Raw genomic sequence first — 22727 nt, 5'->3', positions numbered from 1 at the left:
AATTTAGGAAGAACCAACATTTTTATAATATTGAGTCATACTAAGGATCTGGTATATATTTCTTTTGCCCCTCAAGATTTTTGTAAAATTTTCTTTATATAAATTTTGTACTTTTCTTATTAAGTTTATATCCAGGCATTGAAAATTTCTTTTGGCCATTGTGGCTATTGTAAGTAGGTTCTTCTCCAGTACATGTTGTAGTTGATTGTTGTTCATTTGTATAAAATCTATTGTTTTCTGTATATTAATTTTTGACCCAGAAATGTTCTAAAATTCCCTCTCATTTGTAACAGTTTTAAAATTCATTTTTTTAGGTTCTCTAGAAAAAAAATCATTTTATCCATGAATAATAATAACTTGACCCCCTCCTTACCAATTTTTATGCCTTTTTATTTATTTCCCTGTCTAATTGTTTTGGCTGCAGTTTTTTGTTTGTTTTTCAGTTAAATAATAACAGTAATAAAAACTATCCTTGTCCTGTTCTGGTTTTAATGGGAATGCTCCTGGCATTTTCTTTCTTTTCTTTTTTTTAAAATTGAATGATTATGTTAGTATATATTCAGAAAGAGCAAATTGGGATTTTGGAGTCATAAGTTACGTTTCCTTTTTTTTATTGAATCATAATTGATTGTACATATTTTGGGGGCTCAGTGTTAATGTATGTTGACCTAATCAATATTCTTAGCATATACGTTATTAGAAATCATACTTACTCTTTATAATCCTCATCCAATCTCTCCCCATCCCCCTCTCCCTCCCACCTCTGATAACCCTAGATTTCTTCTCTCCTTCTGAAAGAGTAATGGTTACTTTGTTGATTTGTTGCCTAGATAATCTGTCCAATGCTGAGAGGTGTGTTCAGGTCCCCCACTATTATCGTAGAGCAGATGCTTCTTCTATCACTCGGCAGTGGGCTTTGTGAAGAGAGACATCCTCTTCTTTGGTCTCTGCTGATGATTCTTCTTGTGTCAATGCACTCGAGTGGTTGGTGGGCCATCTGCATGGTGGTTGTGGCTTCTAGCCGCTTTTGTGGCAACCTTGGTTACTGTGGTGGCTGTGGTAGGCCACCCACATGGAAGTGGTGATTTTGGCATGCTCCTTGCCTGATTGCAAGAGGAATGGTTGGTCCTGGATCCATACCTCAGGACCCTGGGCAGGCCCCAGGGCAGTGAAAGCGTGCCTGGTTGCAGGAGGAGGGATCGGTCCCTGGCTCCATCTGTTTTTACGTTCTAAGTTGTTGTGGAACATTTGGGTTGGAGGGAGAGAAGGGAAGGGGGAAGGAAATAGGGTGGGTGAAGGAGGAAGGAAGGTGGTTGAGGCCTGCGGCACCCACCTCATTCCTACAGGGGAGACCACCCCTGGTATTTTCCCACAAATCATAATGCTGACTTTTGGTTATAGTTTATCATGATAAGGAAGTAAATTAATCAATTATTATTTTATTAATAGTTTTTTTAATAGTTCATTTTAAATCATGAATAAATGTTGAATTTTATCAAATGCCTTCTCAGATTCTATGGAAAGTATTAGATGTCCTTTCCTTTTGATTTGTTAATCTTCCAGTCTCTGGCTTATTTAGTCTTTCAAACAAGTTTTTACGGTCCCACATTTATAAAGTAGAATAAAACATGACAGTCTCTCAGGAATTAGGTTCCAGCCCCTACTGTTGCCCAGTTCTAATCATAGTTTTAGCTGTCACCTTAAACATGATGCCCATGGTCCCTTCCACAGTTCGCATCCTCTTGGATAGAGAGTTCCCTGAAGAAGATCCCTTTGTCATTTTATCTTTATTTATCATCTTCTGGAATTCTATTCTCTGAATCCCAAGGTCAGTGCCAGCCTCTCATATTGTCATCCATTAATTTCATGGTGGGGAATGCTTATCCATGAGAGTTTGCTCTTCCTTTGGAAAGCAGGATGTCTGCTTGTGGTGGCTTTGTACTGTGCCTCCCATAATTCCCTTGCTTGTGTGGTTTCAGATTAGGATTGGCCACAAGGGAAAGTTGCATGAGATTTAGAAGGCAGAAGTGAAGCAGCAGCTATGTTCCCATGCTGCTGTAGAAAGCCCGGGAAGTTGTTACCGATCTGCTGACTCACCTTGTGAACACAAGGCAGTACCTGGACACACAGCTCATCCAGCTCCTGACAGCTTCCCTCTTTAGAGTTTTCTGGGACAAGTGCGTGTGCAGTGCTGTGGCAAAGCCAACTTCTCCTGAAAGTTACACTTGGTATTGAGGCTGGAGAGGGTGAGAGATGCAGGTTCCAGTTTGCCTTTGCTTGCATCCATGCCTAGCTCACATCCAACTCTGGTCTGGCTGACTTCTAGTTACTTCTGGCTTACCGCTAGATGCAAAAGCAACAGCCTTGCATGGACTGCTCCACTATCCCCACAATTGCACAAGGGCTAATCCCTGCCACAAATCCTGCATGCTACATCATGCATCGTGTTTTTGTTTCTCCGACTGAACCCTGACTGATTCAGATTTTCTTGTAAAAATTATTTCACTTCTTCTCATTAATGACCTCAGAAAACCTGCTGGTACAATATTATTTGGTACAGAATCATCAAAATTTTATACATTTTGTGTCAAAGTTAAACATCAATATTAAAATGTAACTGAATCATCTTGAGGTGAATCTCTTTGTTTCTCACGTGCTAGTGAATTATTTTTTCTGAGGAAAAGTAGTGTCTTGAATGGAAGCCACTGATATTGTTGGTGTTGCATATTGATTCAGCAACTCTAATAATCAGATTTCAGTTAAATTACTAAATAGCTTTCCCAGGAGACTATTGGTCAAATCCCCTCTTGCAGGAGTTTAAATTGTCTTGAATTGCCCTGATTTGTCTTAACACTCAATATACAAGTAGTGATTTTTCTACTGTTGTGGGAAACAAACGAAACTGAAAATAGGGACTTTTTTTCTCTTGTATTTAACTAAGTCACACTGTGTACATGCACCCAAAGACTGTTTTTATGCAATGAATGAAACACGTACTGTTTAACTATTTCTGTGAAAAGTTTCTCTCATCCCAGAGATAAGGCAAGTTTGATGTAATGATGATGTTTTTACGTTAGAGAGAGACCTAAAAATTAGACCTTCCTCAATGAGGTAATGAATTGCATTTGGCTGATAATGTAGTCCATATTTTCTGCCACCTACACTATTTGGGAAAGTCATCCTCTCCTGGGCAAAACCCTCTGGGCTCATCACTTCCCAGCATATCCCAATCTTGGCACTATAGACATTTGGAGCTGAATAATTCTGTGTTGTGGGACACTGTTTAGCAGTGTCCCAGGCATGTACCCATTCGATCCCAGTAGCACCCCTACCCCTAGCATGGCAATCAAAAATGTCTCCTGACATTGCCAATGTGCCCAGGGGAGGAGGGAGGGACAAAATCGCCCCTGGTTGAGAACCACTGTGCATTTCCTTTTCTCTGGTGAAAAAAAAAATGATGAAGGATTCAGATATACCTGGAAATGGGTTGAGGGGAGAAGAAATTGCACGAGTAGAGGGCTTAAGTCATGGTGGGCACAATCTGAATACTGTTTAATCTTGTTTAGAAGCAAGAATAAAGAGGAGGTAGGGGCTCTCTAGAGACCAAGCCAATTCTGTGATGTTGCCATGTGAGATGGGCCAGGATGAAACAGAATGCCATCCTTTCTTAAGTACTAGAATGCATAAGGTTCTTTGTTTCAGTCTTAGCTTCTCCAGAAAAACAAATAAGTTTAAGCCTGAGCATTGCTAATTATATTCACCGACTACATGATAGGTGTTAAAATGCAAAAGTAACCAGTTACAAAATAGTTATACAGAAATATTGCCTTTGGACTTTGGTTTCTAGTAATAGGGCAGGAAACGTTTCCAGATTGACCCTCTTGCTGAAAACAATTTAAAATACTGGATTAAAAATTATTAAAAGCGCTGATATCTGGCAAGATAGAAAGGAACATGTAGGCAATAGATTGAGTAAAGATGTAAACCCAGAGAGGTAGGTGCAGCACCAAAGCAGGCTTTGACATTGGGAGTTCTGGCCTAACCAATGTGAACTTGAACTTCAGTGTCTTCTTCAGGAGAAGAAAGCCAGGGACTGCCTAAGGGAAAAGTCTAAAAGAAAGTCCTAGTCATAACATTAGGAGCCCAAAGGGCTATAGTCTCAGGGGACTGAAATAAAAATTGCTCTCTGAACATTTGCACTGAGAAGAGAGGGAAGAGATGCCCTCAGTAAATTGTGACCACTGGTGGCTCTTTAGAGCATTGGCAGCCCAAATTAACAGTTCTTGGTTGTTCGATACCTGAAACCAATAATCTAGTGATTTTATTTTATTTTATTTTATTTTATTTTATTTTATTTTATTTTTTTTTTTTTTCGTGACCGGCGCTCAGCCAGGGAGTGCACCGGTCATCCTTATATAGGATCTGAACCCGCGGCGGCGGGAGCGTCGCCGCGCTGCTAGCGCAGCACGCTACCGAGTGCGCCACGGGCTCAGCCCAATCTAGTGATTTTAGACAGGTTTGGTAAGTGGCCACAGCTGACAGACAGAAGCAAAAGCCAATTCTCTACACTAGGACCTATATTCCAAGTCTCCAAGGATTCCAGCAAGTAAAATTTTTAAGGAATACGAGCAATAAGCAAAAGAAATACTGAAAAATGCAAGAAAATATGGTACCATTAGTGAGAATTAGCAGAAAAAAATAAGAGCAAGAAGAAACAGACCTACAAAGATTTCACATGTTAGTCACAGAATATAAAATAGCTAATGATTACTATATTTAAAGAAATATTGGATAATTAAAAAAATACATATGGGAACAAAAAAACTGTGAAAAATGGCCAAGCAGATTTGAAATAGAGTGTCTACATTTTAAAAATACATAAATAAATAACTCATAAGAGTTGTTTAACAAACATTAGATCCATCTGAAGAAAAAACCTAAGGGAAGAATGAGTACAGAATTTAAACAGACATTTCACGAAAGAATATATCCAAAGGGGCAAGGAACTAATGCAAAGGCCCTCAAACCTATCAGTAAACAGGAAAATGAGGCATCACTACACATCCCAGGGCCTCTGTTTGTCAGCACCACGCTCAGCCAGTGAGCAAACCGGCCATCCCTATATAGGATCCGAACCCGTGGCCTTGGTGTTATCAGCACCGCACTCTACTGAGTGAGCCACGGGCCGGCCCTCCAGGGCCTCTGTTTGAAGTAAACTCTTCTTTCTCTGTTCTACTCCCAACCTTAGTTCTTAGTTCTCATTTGGTCCTTTCTTGCACATCTATGGGTATGTTGATCAAGTACACTTGTCTTTGCCATTTTTGTGCCTATTGGATTGATTTAATGAGTGATGTGATGAGTTATCTCTCATTGGAAAAGAAAAGCCATTTCATCGCATGTCTGCTTTACCTGGACCCTTACAGCTGACTTCAAGGGACTTCATGCTAGTGAATATTGATGCAAATGTATTCATGCTGGCCTGGGAGGAACTTGTCCTTTCCTCATCTTTGCTCCTGAGCCTTCCTAAGATCCTGGCTGTGAAACACCTACAGAAAGTGGTGATAATGAATGGAGATCTCTGAGGCCCTTGGAGAGTGCTATGTGACCTGGCACTGCTCTGGGAAACACCCCCAAAAACAGGAGAGGAGGAGGCTGGGGACTCTTCTTCCTCTGCTACAGTGGTTGAGCACCCCTGAGACCTTGTCCCTCACCTCAGGCCTGGTGGCATTTCTCATGAGTACAGAACTTAACTCTTCTGACCACAAAGCATGATGACTGTGCTTAGGGACAGCGGGCGGGAGCATGGCAGGAGGGCATGGGATGCAGACACCTGCAGGAGGAGGACAAGAGTGTGTGAGCTCCTTCAGCGGGGAGATACCACCGTGGCTCTAAGAAGGCCCCCGTGCAGGTGTCCTTGGGGGCACTGCTCTAGGAACCCACAGGGCTCCTGTTCTGGTCCACTTGATTCCTGAGGACCCTGTAGAGGAAGTCAGAGTGCACTTTAAGCTGCAGCCTGCAGCCTTGCCTGGGGTTGCCTAAGGTGACAGCAAGAGGTGGCAGTGGGGACTCTTCTGGGGTAGGGAGCCTCTTTGTTCACATTCAGCACAATTATATCAACTGTTGACAGGGTCTGAGACCCTTCCCTCTGCTGTGCCAAAATTCATGCCTCAAACCTGGCCCTCATCTCCCTGGGGTCCCCTAAAAGGAAGAGAAGGGGCACCTCAGCCCACCACCCCTGCCAGGGATCAACCAGTGCTGACAGCCCAGTGGGAATATGCTCTGTCCTGGGCTTATTGGAGGTCCCTCTACTGACCTGAGTCCAAAAACCTCTGAACAAGGCTCTCTCACCTCCCTGCCCCCTTAGAGGGGGAATTTAGGGCATACCACATTTGGCTACCCCTGCCTGGGGGTCCCAGTACTGACAACAGGGCCCAGGCACTGCCCGTGCCACACACCCCCGACTTTTGGAGAAAGGTCCCCTGGTTAGCACTTGGGCTTCTTACTTGGATTAAGGTTAGGGCCCAGGTCCCCTTCACCTGTAGAACCCTTAGACCAAGGCCCTCCCTTCCCTGAGACCCATCGGGCAAAAGTCAGTGACATAGCTCTGTCTGCTGTCCCAGGGTTGAGAGCAGGGGTGGGACACTGTGCGGTCCCTTTAATTATGGGCAGAGTGGTCCTGTCGGTCCACATTTAGGATCCTCATCCAGATACCTGACCAGTCCTGGAATTCCATCCTTCACTTTCCTGAGCCCACGGCCCTCAGACCAGCGTCTTCACCTTCCTGAAACTTCCAAGGCAAAAGTCAGGATGAGCCAAGGCTGTATGGGGCCTCCCAGGACTATGACCAGGGGCGGGACAGTATGCGACCTGGACGGGGGCCCAGGACAGGTGATGGGCTGACAGGGATAAAGCCAGCTGATCTATTTTTTTTACCTTCACCAGCCAGACTTAGCCTCTGAAGTCACTTCGGTTCTAGCAGATTGATTTTCTACAGGGAAGGGTCAGAGCAGGATCACTGAGTGAGCCCCTGATCTTTTGAGGTGAGCCAACATTGCCTATGTAGATTATCATATTGTTGCTGAATATTTTCCTTATTCATACCACCCACTTATTTTTACATTCCTGTCACTCTGGCTATGTATTCCAAACCCATAGTTTGTGCACAGAGATCTCTTTTTATTGCCTGAGATACAACTTGGAGTAGTGAAAAGAAATGTAAATTTTGTCACATGAGATTTGCCTCAGGCTGGCAGGAGTGGGGTTAGTGTGGGCTTTAGGTGGATTCAGACAATGGGTCTAGTACCAGCAGTGTGAACACTCACCAGCAGTATGAACTCGGCCACATTGGCAAGCTCTATGAGCCTCAGGTTCTTCATCTGTGAAACAGGTCTGATAAGCCCTGTTTTCTAGGATTGATGGGTGCATTGAATGTATGCTGTGGACCCAGAACAGTGCCTGGCAAGTATTGAATTGTTTTTTTTAATTAAAAAGAAATTTTATTTTTTTAAATTAGCATATTCATTGTTACAAATCATACTTATTCTTTATGCCCCTTATCCAATCTCTCCTCTTTCCCCTCTCTCTCCTCCTTCCCCTGAGAATTTTTTTTTAAATGGCAGTTATTACCATGATTGTTTTGACCCTAGACACTACCACACACCATGATGGGATTTTTTTTTTTTTTTTAATCCTGGAGATGTCAGAGAACATGCAATGTTCTAGGACAAAGAAAACCAAATCAGCTGAAATGCTGCTTAGTAAATAAAACTAAGTAATAATTCTCCATTAGATGATTAGTCACTTGATGTGGGTGTGAAGTAGACTTCCCCGGTTAGATGCACCACGAAGCTCCTAGAAGATGTACAAAGGACCAACAACTTCCCTCCTCCCTGCTGTCCTTGCATTTAACTCATCCCAATTTTCACTCATTTCACCACCACCAAAAAAAATCTCAATCCAGTTTAGAGTTTGCTGTATTATACAGAAGAATACCTAATTTGGGCTCCCTTTTAATGGAGCAGTCTGGCTCCCCTAGGCTAGGGCAAAGAGGGTCAGCCCTGTGGCTGCTGGGCATCCCACCTCAAGGGCATATCACCCCTATTCTCAGAAACTCCCAGACACGAAGTGCACAGAACACCTACCTACTGCACCGTGTTCACCTGCACGGGGCCAGAGTGCAGGAGTTATTCCAGTCCTGCCCCAGGTGGGGATTGCTGTCTGGTTTACCACACCCCTAAGGAACTGTGAGGAGCAGTTTTTCTCTGTAGACATAGTCTCTCCACTCTGAGACCCAGTATCTGAGGGTCTTGTCCCTGCTCACCATTTCAACAGCCTCGTCCAGTCCTGGATGCAGGCTAACTTCAAATTCCCTCCCACTGAGGGACTGGCAGTTTCCCAAGCTCCCAACATGCTTTGTCCCAGGGCATACATACTGGGCTGCTCCTATCTAGAATCTTCTCTCTCCTGATCCCCTCTTTTTATTGTCCTTTAGGTTTTACAGTGCATATCGCCATGTTCCTTATGTGACACCTGCTCTTGGGCTCTAAAATGTTATCGGCAGGGGCTGGGTCTCCTCTGTCTTCACATCCCTGGAAACTAGCATGAAGCCTTTCAAAGAGCAGATACTCAATTCATGTCTGGAGTAAAAAAGAGCCAGTGAACAAGAGTTCTCATTTATGATAATTGAATTTCTTCCATATTCTTGAACAAGCTAAGCAAATCCAGGTATATATCTTTTAATTTTACCAAAAGAAAAGACTAGCAGGAATAACAAAAACCAAGAATAGACTACCTTTTATTTTTTTTTCCATCATCTCATCACCCCAACTATTTCACTGTGGTGTTCTTTTGCATTTTAAACTTGATAAATGGCAATAATTGTGTGATCCATGTCATTCATGAACTTAGATTCTGAATCTAAATAAATCTCTTTCAAATAAATGCATTGGAAAAAATAGAAAAAAAAGATAAACCTACGAGTTACTTATGAATAACAGGAGCACAATGAAGATATACATTGTGCTATCTCCAGCCCCACCTCATCCCCGGCCACTTAGAAGGCTGACAGCCCTTTTCAGCCTCAAAGTGAAAACTGCCTCACACATCACTAGGGCCGGGAGGAACTGCTGGACATGGCCCTGGAGCGGGCACTGGCTGGGACAGTAGTGCCAGCCCTGGCTGCAACTCTAACTTGGGCTCGCTCTTCCTCATCTCTCAAAGCCTCCTCATACTGGGACTGGAAGGTACTGGGAACAGTATCATTGGCCTTGGCCAAAAACTCCAGGATTTCCATCTTGCTGGTTTCAGCACGGGCCCTTGGACCCCACAAGAATTCGTAGCGTGGAGGATCACTGTTGGGTACCTGCTGGTACTCCAGGTACTTTTCCTGCACCAGATCTTCAGTGATGAGCTTCCGGGGCTCCCCAAAGATGAAGTGCCTTCTACCATCATATACTCCCAACACATTCAGGAATTCCCACATCTCCTCTTCAGTGGCACGGTTACCATTCATGAAGATCACAGCCAGGAGAGGCATCAGGAGCCCATTCTTGGGAAAGCCCTCGCCATCGCTCAATCTTCCTTCATTGGGAAGAGCCAGTTTGCTGACAAGGGTATAAGAGTGACCACTAGAGCTGACTTCCTTAAGATCAAGGCCAAAGACTAGCTCCATGTGCTCAGTGGCTCTCCGGAGGATCTCAGGGAAGTGCTCCCTGTACTTCTTTCTGACAATCTTCAGCATGTCTGCCTTCTTAATGGGCTCTTTCATTTTATACTTGTACAGCAGGAACTGCATCAACGCGCCCACCTTCCTGGTCAGAGGATCTCTTCCTGTGCTCTCAGAGGAGGGCAGCCCATGGGAGGAGCTTGGACTTTCCGCCTCTTGGCTCTTGGCACCTTCATCTGAACTTGGCCTTGAAATAGCTAAAGCAGGAGGGCTGGTGGATCGGGCTCTCTGAGTCTCCTGGGGAATGCCTGTAGCCAGAAGGCTCTCGGAAGCACTCTCAGAAACAGGAGAGAGGGAGGCTGGGGAGTCTTCTTCCTCTGCTACAGTGGCCTGAGCACCCCCGAGATCTTGGCCCTCCCTTCGAGCCTTGCGGCGTTTCTCACGGGCACGGAGCTTACTCTTCTGACCACGAGGCATGATGACTGTGCTCAGGGGCAGCAGGCAGGAGTGTGGAGGAGGGCACAGGGCGTAAGCACCTGGAGGAGGAGGATGAAAGAATGTGAGCCCCTTCAGCAGGGAGATACCACCCTGGTTCTAAGAAGACCCCTGTGCACTTGTCCTTGCGGGCACTGCTATAGGACCTCATAGGGGTCCTGCTGTCCTGCTCAGCCTCTCCCCTGTGGATCCTGCAGAGGAAGTTAGAGTGCCTCGGGCTGCAGCCTGCCAGCCTTGCCTGGGTCCACTCTTCTCAGACCAGGACCCTCACTTCTCTGTTTCCCCTGAGGAGGAACTGAGGGGAGCCTCTGCCTGACATCTATGCCTGGGGCCTCTCAGGGCTGAAATAGGAAGGGATTCTGAGATGCTCCTGCTGTATGGGGTTAGTCATCCCCACACTCTTTAGGGTCCTCTCTGTGACTCCTGGCCCAACCTGTAAATCACCCTCTGCTCATCTGAAACCCCTCCCTTCAGGTGAAGGTCCTCACCTTCCTTGAGATCCCCAAAGTGAAAGAAAGCATGAGTCACCCCCAGCCACCCCTGTTCATGGCCTCCCTGGATTGGTAGCAGGGTCTGGATTCTCAGAGCTTCTGATGTTCTGGGGTTGGTGGCCTTGTTAGTCCTCACTAAGGCAGGACCTGGGACTTGTCCCTTAGCCCACCAGAGTCCTCCAGCCTCAGACCAAGGCCCTTGCCACCCTGAGTCCCCAAGGCTAGAAGTGAGGGGCACCATATCTGATTACCTCTCCTGGGGTTTCCCAGGGCTGAGAAGGAAATAGGATTCCGTGGTGCCCCCCTGTTCTGGGTGGGAGTGCTCCTCAGTCCTCACTAAGGGTCCTCACCCTGACTCCTGTCATGACCTGGAAAACATCCCTGTCTTGATCTGAGGCCTGTTTCCTCATACCAAGCCCTCAATTTGGAAACTCCCCTAGGAAGAATTGATGGTCACCTCAGCTGGCCACGACCGCTCATGGTATCCCAAGGCTGAAAGTAGTGGACGTACCCTGCATTGGCCCCACAGCTATGAGGTGGGTGCTGCCCTCCGTCCTCACAGTCCTCTCCTTGCCTCCTGGCAAGAACTTAAAACCCTTCATCAAATGACTTGAGGCTGTCCCCTTTAACAGGTTTTTTACCTCCCTGAGGTGCCTTGGGAGGAAATGTCAACATGCGCGGGTCTCCTGGGTGTGACACTAGGGGTGGGGCTCCGTGTGGCCCACTTCTTTCTGGGAGGGGTTCCCTCATCTCACTCAATGTTCTTACCTTGACCCCTGTTAGGGACTAAGTCTCCTCCCTCTGGTGAATGGGACCTCCCCCATTAGTGCAACGAATGCATCTCCCTTCAGGAAATGAGGGGTCACCTCATCCTGACAGCTGCAGTCAGGAAAAGACTTTATGTGGCCTCCTTTATTCTGCAGTGGTTGTTTTCCTCATTCCTCATACAGGATTTTTACCTTCAATCCCAGCACAGCCTGGGCTCCTCTCTCTGCTCACCTGGGGCATCTAGTCCTTAATCCAAGGTCCTCATCTATTGAAACCCTGCAGGTTGAAGTCCAGGGCACTTGAGCCTGTCAGCTCTAACCTCAGGGCTGGGGCTCGGTGCACCCCTCTCCACTGGGGGCTGAGTGGTCCCCATTTCCTAACTGAAGACCTTCACCTTGATACCTGATCAGTCCTGGGACTCCATCCTCGGCTGACCTGAGACTACATCCTTCACAACAACATCCTTGCTTCAATGGTACCTGAAGAGTTGGAAGTTCAGGGTAAGCCATGTCCTCTAGAGGCTGTTTAGGGCCTATAAGGCCTAAGAGCGGGCATGGGACTCTATGGGACCCCACTGTTTCTGGTGGTGACCAGGCTTCTAACCTTGGCTCAGGGTAGGACCTTCAACTCCTCAGTCCACTGACCTGAGTCAGCCAGGCCCAGGCCAAGGTCCTCACTTCCCAGAGTCATTAGAAAGAACACACCACATCTTGCTACACCTGCCGGGGGCCTCCCCGTCCTGACTGCAGAAGAAGCCAGGCTCTGGTCGGCCCTCTGTCTGCCCCCTGTTTTGGGGAGAGGTCCCTTTATTAGCATTCAGGGTCTTCACTCCTGCTAGGACCTAGGTCTCCTTCCCTCTGCAGAATTGGGGCCACCCCTTAGACCAAGCCCTCCTCTCCCTGGAACCCTTCAGGCAGAAATCACCACCACAGCTCTGTGAGGGCCTCCCAAGGCTGGGGGGGTGGGCGGCTGGGGGGTGGAGAGCACTGAGAGACAATCCCCTTGGTTAAGGGCAGGGCAGTCCCTTCAGTCCGCATTCAGGATCCTCAGCTTGATTCCTGACCAGTTCTGAAATTCCACCCTCCACTGACCGGAAGTCGTGCCCCTCAGACCAAGGTCCTCACCTTTGGGAAACTTCCAAGGCAGAAGTCAGAGTTAGCCACATCGGCCAAGACTATGCGGAGCCTCCCAGTTATCAATCTGAGCCTGCGACTTCTCCCTATTCCGAACTGAGACCACCATTATCCCACCCTCCTGCCTCCCTAGACAGGGAATTCAGAGCACACTCCATCTGGCTACCCCTGCCTGGGGCCTCCAGTCCTGACAGGAGGGGTGGGCTCTGGTCGGCTTCCTCTTTTGGGGACAGGTCCTCTCATTAGTCCTCAAGGTCCTCACCCAGACTCCAGTTAGGACTCAGGTCTCCTCCTTCAGTAGAAGTGGGGGCTGCTCCCTTCAGACAGAGTCACTCTCCTGCTTTGACCCTCCAGGCAGGAATGAGGGGATCTTGAACTGAGTGCTCTGCTTGGCCAAGGACTAAGAACAAAGCACCAAGAATGTGTGACTGTCTTTGCTGATGGCAGTTTCCTCCTATCACTATGTCTTCACCTGGACTCTTCTTGGTTCCTGGATCTCCACTCTCTACCGAACTGGGGCTGCCCCCACTAGGCCAAGGCGCGCCTCCCCTTGCTACCTTTCAGGCAAAATGAGGGTCTTCTCAACCTGACCACTCTGCCTGGACCTCCTGGGTTACAGGAGAGGTGGTGAGTGAGGTGCTGGGGACTTTGTGGTGCCTCATCTGTTCTCATGTGGGTGGTTCCCTTATACCTCCCTAAAATTCCTCACTTTGAAACTGACTAGTCTTGAAACCTCAGTGGACTGAGCTGCTCCCCTCAGATCAAGGTCTTCACCTTTCCGGGACCACGATGACTTCCAGACCTCCAAGGGCTGATAGCCAGGGTGGGACTCTATGGGACCCCACTGATCTGGCTGGGTCTTTCCCTCATTCTTCATTCAGGGTCGTCACCTTGATATCAATTGGACACTCACAGTCCTTCCTCTACTAACCTGAGGTTGTTCTCCTTAGAGGAAGTCTCTTTTGTTCCTGAGAACCTGAAGGATAACTGTGGGGACGCTCAGTCTCACAGCCCTGCTTGTGGCCATCAAAGTCTGAGAGCAGGCACGGACTGGTCTCTTTGGGGCCCCCTATATTCTGGAATGTTGGTCTCCCCAGTCCACCTACAGCTTGGCTCATGTTTCCTTGCTTAAAGACTTCCTGGGAAATGCCACATCCCTGCAAACTCTCGAGCAGTTTCCTGACTGCAAATCTTGCAGAGAATGGTTCCTTGGTCCAGGAGTGATAGGAGATGGGGACGCTGTAGCTCAAGGCCGGGGGCCAAGGACAGGTGGCAGGCTGTTGTGTTAGAGTGGGAAAAACACACACTGTACTGTTTTTCCCTCTATGCTGTTACTCAACAACAAACAACACCACAGAAGACCGACTTCTGTCACCAGATGTGTGAGGATTTCTCCCCACTAGCAAGCAAGCCAGAAATTCTTCAGCGCACACTAGCTGGTTATCCTCCAATTTAACTCTGATGTTATCTACCTGGAGATAGCATCAGATCCCACAGGGTGAGGGCTCAGTCCCTAAGACTGCCCCCCACTTCAGATGCCAGTCGGAAGTCCAGGCCTCTGGAACTTCTGACCAACCAGCTATAAAACAGGGTTCCCACAACCCCTTCCCTGGGTTTGACTAATTTGCTTGAGCAGCTCACAGAACTCATAGAAACATGTACTTACGTTTACCGGTTCACTATAAAGGATATTACAAAGGTTACAGACGAAGAGTTGCATACGGCGAGGTATGGGGGGTGGGGCGCAGAGCTTCCATGCCCTCCCTGGGCGCCACTCTCTAGGAACCTCCTTGTGTGCAGCTATCAAGAAGCTCTCCAAACCCTGTGCTCTTGGGTTTTTATGGGAGGTTCATTACGTAGGCATGACTGAAGCATGGACCACTGTGTAGAAATGTGATTGGACAAAGAGGGTCTGATCTAACACTAACAGCTTGGGTGGGGAAACCCAGCACGGCCTGTTCGTTCAGGTTCTCCTTGGCTACTCTGTGCAGCATTCCTTCCTCCCAGGCATGGGCAGGGACCCTCCTGAAATGGGGGTCTTATGACCTACCATCAGACAAGGTAGGTCAGAGAATTTCCTGCCTCAGGGAGATAAAAAGAACAGGTAAAAGGAGGGCAGAAAAAGGTTAGAGAACAACGTGAGCCAGTAACTGTGGACAAAAATCAATAGATAAATATCACAATGCCACAGCTATCAAAGATAAAGCCAGCTGACCTATTCCTGTCCTTCAACAGACAGACTTAGCCTCTGATGTAACTTTGGTTCTAATTGACTTTTTACAGGGAAGGGGCGGAGCCACATGACTTTGCGAGCCCCTGATCTTTTCAAGTAATCTAACATCAGGTATGTAGATGATCACATGGTCACTGAATACTGTATCTTTTCATCATTCATGTCTCTCCTTTATTTTGGTATTCCTTTTGCTCTGGCTATGTTTTCCAAAGCAGTAGTGTGTTCATAGTGTCTTTCTTCTTATTGCCTGAGCAACAATTTGGAGTAGGGACAAGAAAAGTGAATTAAGAGACACACAGTCTGTCTCAGGCTGGGAAGAGTGGGACAGTGTGGCAGTAGTTTAATTTTAAATAAAAAATATTGGGGATTGTTGATGAGAAATTTTATTTTGTAGTTCCATGGCTTTCCCCAGCATATTTCCTGGTTAAAATGAGCCTCTGTGACAAGTGAGGTTCTTGTACTCACAGTGATGTGCATTAATGTACATCGCATTAGAAATGTACATCACATTAGAAACGTACATCACAGTGAAGTACATTACAAAGCTCTCAGAACCAATCCAGAAGGCTGTGGTTTCTTTCCCTCTTGTCTGGAGTGGGCGTACTTTTTTAATAATGGTGGATTATATCAACATTAGTTGGTGCTACTAGTCAGCGTACTTTCCGACAGTTTGGGTTTGCAATTGGACAGCTGCCTCTTACAAACACTGACCTTTATGCAGATGCTTGCAGCTCATTAACCTTCTCAAGAAGCTCACCCACCCACAACATGGTGGAAGGGAGTCCCTATACAGTTGGAAAAGTAGTCCTGGCATGGGAATGCATTTTCACTGTTGAGTGACTCTGTGAACCACAAAGGGCAGTTGTTTGTTTGAGAGTTCTGTTGAGAATGATAAGTAAGATAAATATTAGTATTTGCCTAAAAGGCAGAATTGATGAACTCTGACTCTTCCTTGCCTTGCTTTGGCTACTCATGCTCTAGGGTGTGGTTATGAGAAACGGACCACATAGAGCTCCAGAAAGGGAATTGTGTGGTTTTTGTTCATTGGTTCTGGCACTGTAATAGACACTAGGGATGCTCCCCCCCCAAAAAAAAAAAAAAAAAGAGAAACAAAGAAAGATAGATTTAAAAAGAAAAAAAAAAGGTTCCTGCCCCTAAAAAGCTATATTAGTCTCATGCAAGGGTCAGCTAACTAAGGCTTTCAGGCCAAATCTAACCCATTTGTTTTTGCAAATATGGATTTATTAGAACACAGCCACACTCATTTGTTTACATATTATCTACAACTGCTTTCATGCTGCAACAGTAGAATTGAGTGGTCGTGACAGAGACTATACATCCCTCAATGCCTAAAATATTTACTCTCTGGCCCTAGCAGAAAATGTTTGCCAATCCCTGATCTAGTGGGAGAGACCAGCATTTACACAAGTAGATATAATTCAGAGCAGGATGTGATAAAAGATAGGAGCCATACAGAAAAAAGTGCTGTGCAAGCACTGGGCAGCAGGAGGGCTCCATGGAGAGAGAACATTGAAGCTGAGCATTGAGAAATGGGTTAGATTCAGGCCAGCTGAGAGACAAGAGGACATTTCAGGTGAGGTGGTCATCATCTCTGTCTGCTCATTGCAATCACTTGGGGAGCTTTGGCATAGGGATGCCTGGGTCCCCCCTCCTAGAGATTCTGACTCAACTGTTCAGAGGCAGAGCCAAGCATTAGGGTTTTTTAAAGCTTCCCAGGTGATTCTGAGCGCAGCCAATATTGAGAAACACTGGGTCAAGGAAGTGTCAGGGAATAATTAGGAGCAAGGTATAAATGGAGGGAATCTCCAGGTGCAGGTGGAAGGGATAGTGCAGTGGGAGGTACACTTGAGAAGGAAGGAGTCAACATACAAGCCAGGGAAATTGGATTTTGTCTTAGGAAAAGGTGAAAATGACAGAATGTGGGCATGAGAGCAGCATGATCAGAGGTGTATATAAGGAAGTATAATCTAGAAAAAATATGAAGAATAAATGAAAATTAGAGCCTGTTGGGAGATATTTGCAAGACTTTAAGCAAAACCAGGAGTATATCTTATCTAGGTAGATTCAGAAGTGAGGGTCAAAATTACAGCAACTTGGGCATGGCATGGACACCAGTCCAGCAGAGAGGCTTCCACTATTCAGTCCTGAGGTCCCTGCTCTGGGGGATTAGCCCTTTACTTTCTGGATCATGGAGAAATATGGGATCCTGGAGGAGAAGTTGAGGCCACAGAGAGGCACTTGGGCAGTTGGACGAGCAGCAGATTTTGAAGGGACATTTACAGACTTTGGGAACTAATTGATTGTGAGTGATCTGAGTGGAAGGAGCCAGAGATGATGGTAATATTTAGAGTTTAGACAATTGAGGGAGTTTTGACAGCCATTAGAAGGCAAAAGGGACACAAAAACAAGTGAAGGGTCTGAGAGAGAGTAATTTTGGTTTTGAACGTGAGCGGTTGGCATCAAAGTGGGGCTGGCCTTTATTATTAGGCATCTGCACAATTTGGAGTGATTTCTATGTCACCTTAAAATATGCAACAAGGCCAAAAATAAATGCAGCAAGGCAGAAATTTCAAGACACTACAAGACCTATTGTTCTCTTCACAGTATTCAGATAGGACCCAACTGGTTTTAGCCCTTGGCTTGTGAGATATTTCCCTTTTTGTTTGTTCAAGCGGAACTGCACTCTCCTGCTTTAAAGGGACAGCAAAGATGGTTTTGTCTGCAGTCAGGATTCTGCTTCTGTGAGGGCAGGTACACTGGACCTTTTAACAATCTCTTGTGACTTAGGTAAAATCGGGGCAACAACATCTAATCAGAATCCCAATACCTCCTTTGATGGGCTTAATAGGCTCATGGCTCTCAGTTCTTTGGGGAAAAAAATTAAGCAACAAGCAGATACAGTTGTTTTTTGTTTTTGTTTTTGTTTTTGGACAAAAATTTCTCTTGGGAACTTGGGAAGCATGGCGTGTACCATTAGTTGCTACCAGGTGAAATGAGCCTTTCTGGGCAAGGCATGACTTGAGTACAATGGACAACGGACAACAGCTATTTGTTGGTTGACCTCATTTATATACCACAGGAGAGGAAAAGTAACCAATTGTGTGGTGAGTCTTAACATGACTCTGGGCTGATCCAAGCAAGTACTCATGTACTGACAATTCTTGGAGAAGAGGGACACTAGAGAACTCTGCCACTCTCTATGGACAGAGTTTGAGTACATGGTGAAGGTGGTGAACATGGACCACCCAGGAAAAGGATTCTAAGGCCGTCAACCTAGAATGTGTTGGGAAATGTGTAGACATCACTAGATGGCATAGAGAAAGTACCAGGCCCAATGTAAATTTCTTCACAGTACGTGATGTCCTCTGTCAGTGGTCACAAATTTAATATGCTCAGGAATCATTTGGGAATCTGTTAAAAAGCAGATTCTGATGCAGTAGATCTGAGGCAGGGCATGAGAGTTTGCATTTTTAACCAGGTGATGCCAACATTGCTGGCCCACGGACCATACTTTAAGTAGCAGTGTCCTGGGCAACTCCCCAGCTGTGGACATACCAACATAGACTGTTCTAGCAAAGAGCACACTGGTGAGTCAGAGCAAGTCCAGTCCCTCTGAGAGGCACAGAGGAGCACTGGACTGTCACAGAAGGTGGGAAGGGACACTGGAAAATGCACTGGAGAGGCCTCAAAGTTGATGTGCGCTCTGAAGAAAGTACTTGACCTCCCTGACTTCAGCTCTCAGAAGGGGGTGGTGGTGTGCTTTTAAAAATTCGTTTTTATAATATTGAACACAATCCAGTCCATATGCAAGGGCAGAGTCTTGCTTTTGTGTCATTTTTTTTTTGCAAGATGTTATTCTATCTCTTTTTTGTAATAGAAGCCATTGTTTATAAATTTTGAGCTCAATGAACAGGAAGGGTGTCTAGCATGTGACAACATAGTCCTGCATGGATGTGTCCTCCCTGTAGCAGAAGGGACTGACGAATCTCTGCTCACTTAACCCGCATCATTTCCAAGCCATTTAGTTTTCATTTTCCCAAACTGATGACGTGTGAAGACAAATCATGACACTTTCCTTTAGCTTCCTCATTTGTGAAATGAGGGGGTGTATCTGGGCATTCTCTGGGATATCTTCCAACTCCAATAATCTGTACTTCTAAGAGAATATTAAATTCTCTATATTGCAATCTAGGTATTAATAAAGCTTTGTTTTCCGACATAGTAGGCAGCATGCTTTACAAAGTCTAGAATTTCTAATAAGAAAAATCACCTGGGCTTTGGTTGGAGCTCTGAGCAATTAACACAGACCAACCTTAACTGTCAATTTGGCCTTTTATGGCCTGAATATCTCAAAGATTTTAGTCTGTCCATCTTCCCATCTAATCCAGGAAAGCTAGAGAAACAGGATTTGCTTCAGGCACAATTATGATCACCTTTAGCTATTTAAAGGTTGACATTTTCAGAAGGCATTTATAATTTAATCATGAGTTATACGTGCCACACATCAAGAGGGTGGGGTGCATGGCAGGGGAAATGGTGACATATCTCCGGAGCAGAGGACCTTCTCTCAAGATGGCCCTATGGTGGTGGCTGCATATAGCCCCACACTCGGGTGCTCCCTTGGCATGGCTGTCAGTGTGCCCCTCAAGGAATTTGTAGGCTGCATCTGGTAGGCACCCCTGGTGTTACCTGTTCTCACCTGAAGTGCAGGGAGCTTGAAGAGCCCCTATTTGCATCCACCAGAACTGTGTCATTTTTTTCCTGTCGGCCTCCTTTATTTACAACTTTGTGACTGTGGCACTTCTCATGCTGCCTTATGTTTGCTGTTGAATATTTTAAATATTCCCAAAGACTTGATCACTGGCTAAGTCATTTCATACACTTCATTTAAGTGGGATTGGTGATGAAGGCAGGAAGAATTTGCCTTCAGAAAATTGGCCCTACAGGAATGGATAAAACAATTCATGAATTAAATGCCAACTGTTCTTTCTGTCTTTGGAAAATCCAACCTTAGAGTCTATTACCATTTCTTCATAATAAGCAGTTTCCTGGATGAAAAGAAAGAAGAGTTGGCTTCAACTAGGCAGTAGGCTAAACAGCTGGAACTTTCAGCTAGATATCCTCACTTTGATTCATAATTTTAAGAGCTTTCCTGCTTTTTGATGCCTAGAATTATCCCAGAAAGCAGGGGCTCTCAAACTTTAGTATTCAAATCCTAAAGAGAGCAATTTGGAATAACTGTGACAATTATAAAGGCATATACTCTTGGTTTCTGCAATGCCACATTTAGGAATTTGTTCTACAACAACTTGCTTATGCATGAAATTATGTATGTTATTCATCGCAACATGCTTGATAATAAAATATTGAAAACAACCTAAATGTTCATCAGTGGATACCTTGGATTAAATGTCCCCCCAAAAGTACCCCTACTGTGACAGTCTTAAGAAGGTAGGAAATGCTATTGTGATAGTTGAAATGTGGGTCCTTGAAGAGGTGATTAGATTGTAAGGACCATGCCCTAGAAAATGGATTAATGATGGTGGTCATGGGTGTGGTTCTAAGGGCTTTAAAAGGAGTGAGGAAGTTAGATTCTCTCTGCTCTGCCATTCTCACCATGTGACACTCTGCATTGCTGTAGAGTCACCTCACCAGATGTGTTCCCTGGATTTTGGACTTCTCAGCCTCCAAAACTGTAAGCAATAAATTTTGTTTTCTTACAAATTACCTAGTTCCAGGTATTTTGTTATAAGCAACAGAAACAGACTAATACAATGGGGGACGGGGTAAATAAATTAAGTGATAACATGCAGGTATAAGAAAGAATGAGGAAGCACTTTATACAGTAGTCCCCCCTTATCTGTCAGGGATATGTTTCAAGACCCCCAGTGGGTGCCTAAAACTCGGGATAGCACCAAACCCTGTATGTACTATTTTTTCCCTTTACATACATACCTATGATAAAGTTTAATTTATAAATTAGACACAATAAAAGATTAACAATAACTAATAAGAACAATTATAATGATATACTGTAATAAAAGTTATTACAGTATGTTGTTGAATGTGGTCTTTCTCTCTCAAAATATCTTATTGTACTGGACTCCCTTATTTTTGGACCATGGTTGACCACGGGCAACTGACAGCCCAGAAAGTGAAACCACAGATAAGGGAGGACTACCGTATACTGATGTGGAAAGATCTCCAAGATATGGTGTGTAGTGAAATAAACAAGGGGCAAAACAATGTATATGCTACCATTTCTGTAAAATAGTGGTGGGATGCAGAAAAACACTTATTTGTATTTATGTGCATATGTGTAAAAACTGTCCAGTAGTATATACATGTAAGAAACTAATAAGAACATAACAATTGTCACCCATTGGAGTGGAGCAGTGACGGGTGCCGAGAACTGTGAGGACAGGGGACAGTGGTAGCTGAATAACTTTTTGCTGGATAACTTTCTATGCTTTTGATTTTAAACCATGAGAATGGCTTACTCTTTCAAAAGGTAAACACATATTTTAAAAGTGTAATAAAACAAAACAAAACTCTACTTCTGAGGAATCACCTAGGGTGCTTATTTTAAAATGCAGATTTTTTAGGCCACACTCCCAGATGTTCCAAGTCAATAGGGGATCAGGGAATGTGTACTTTGCAACAAGCAGCGTGGCTGATTCTGATGTAGATGACTCAAGGAACTAAGGAACTTCGGGGCACAGAGTCACAGACTGCATTCACACAACATTTTTTTTTATTGAACATTGGATACATGCATCTGTCCATTTCATAAATTATGCTTTATTATATTAAGAAATAAAACTCATTTCTTATCTTCTACCACTTGCCCATTCAGCTTATGACACTGGATTTGACTTAATGTCATACAGACTACATACAATGTGACAGAAGCATCGGAAGCATTTCTTGAAAAACAACAATTCAATCAAAGAGCACATTTAATACACAGTGTTTTCCATGGTCACACAGTTAAGTTTGCACATGTAAAGCAATCTGCATAATTCATAGTGTGAATTTCTTATAAATAATTCATTTGTCCAAGGAGTCTAGGCAAAGGCAAGCCATGACATTATTTACACTAAGTACACCTGGAACTTGTTCTGAGTTATTTAATACAGAGCACATTTTCAATGCAATAAATATTTACAGTTCATAGTAACAAGTACAATTATAATTTATAAAATATGAGTCTAATATTTAAAACAAAACATAGAATTACATTAAAGAAGTTCGTGTACTTTTACAGCTCACTGAACTGTTATGACAGATTTTATTACCCCAAATCCTGCTGACTTGAATGCAAGGAAGGTCATGTGTGAATCACTAAAGCTCAGATTACAGAAAAAAAATTTAAGAAAATCAGTTTTACTTTCTTAATGTTATACATGTATTATCAATGTCAATAGCTAAAATTGAAGCAAAGTGATGAAAAACTTGGATTCACAACAGGTCCAAATCGTATACTATACCTTAAACATTGAAGTCCTGAGTCATAACCAAAATTTTCAGGCTTGTCTGAAAGTTAATGAGGTCTTGAGTATATGAAGTTTTACTGTCCGTTAAAATTATTCTTTTAAAAGACCATAAAATTATATGAGTCTTGTCATGTCATTATATGACTCAGAGTGAATTTTAAATTTAGTGAAAAAGGAAAATAATCTTATCTTCTAGAAACATGAGCTCAGAGAGGGCAGAGAGACAGTGGTATTTGGGTTTATAAGAGGGCACCCAGGGCTAGGCACTCAGATACTTCAGTCCATACCTGAGTTCCATAGCTGGCCCCTTAGTTCAGGAGATATTTTTCTATCAGAGGCTATTTATATAGCCTGGGTCCCCAGGCTTTAGGGAACCGGCCATTGTCATATCTCACTCTTTTGTGGGGAAAATGGGGGAGTGAGTGG

At 44.7% G+C, this 22727-nt stretch overlaps 1 protein-coding gene across 1 annotated transcript; it reads right to left on the bottom strand.

The window, feature by feature from the left end:
- Positions 1–9038: 9038 nt before the first annotated feature.
- MAGEB17 (MAGE family member B17) lies at positions 9039–10141 on the bottom strand. Its single transcript, XM_063084508.1, is given in 2 exon segments — positions 9039–9197; positions 9200–10141. Coding segments are annotated over 2 exon segments (1101 nt in total).
- Positions 10142–22727: the final 12586 nt, after the last annotated feature.

This window comes from Cynocephalus volans, chromosome X, assembly GCF_027409185.1.
Source record: "Cynocephalus volans isolate mCynVol1 chromosome X, mCynVol1.pri, whole genome shotgun sequence".
NCBI lineage: Eukaryota > Metazoa > Chordata > Mammalia > Dermoptera > Cynocephalidae > Cynocephalus > Cynocephalus volans.
This window is presented reverse-complemented; position numbering and strand designations above follow the sequence as displayed.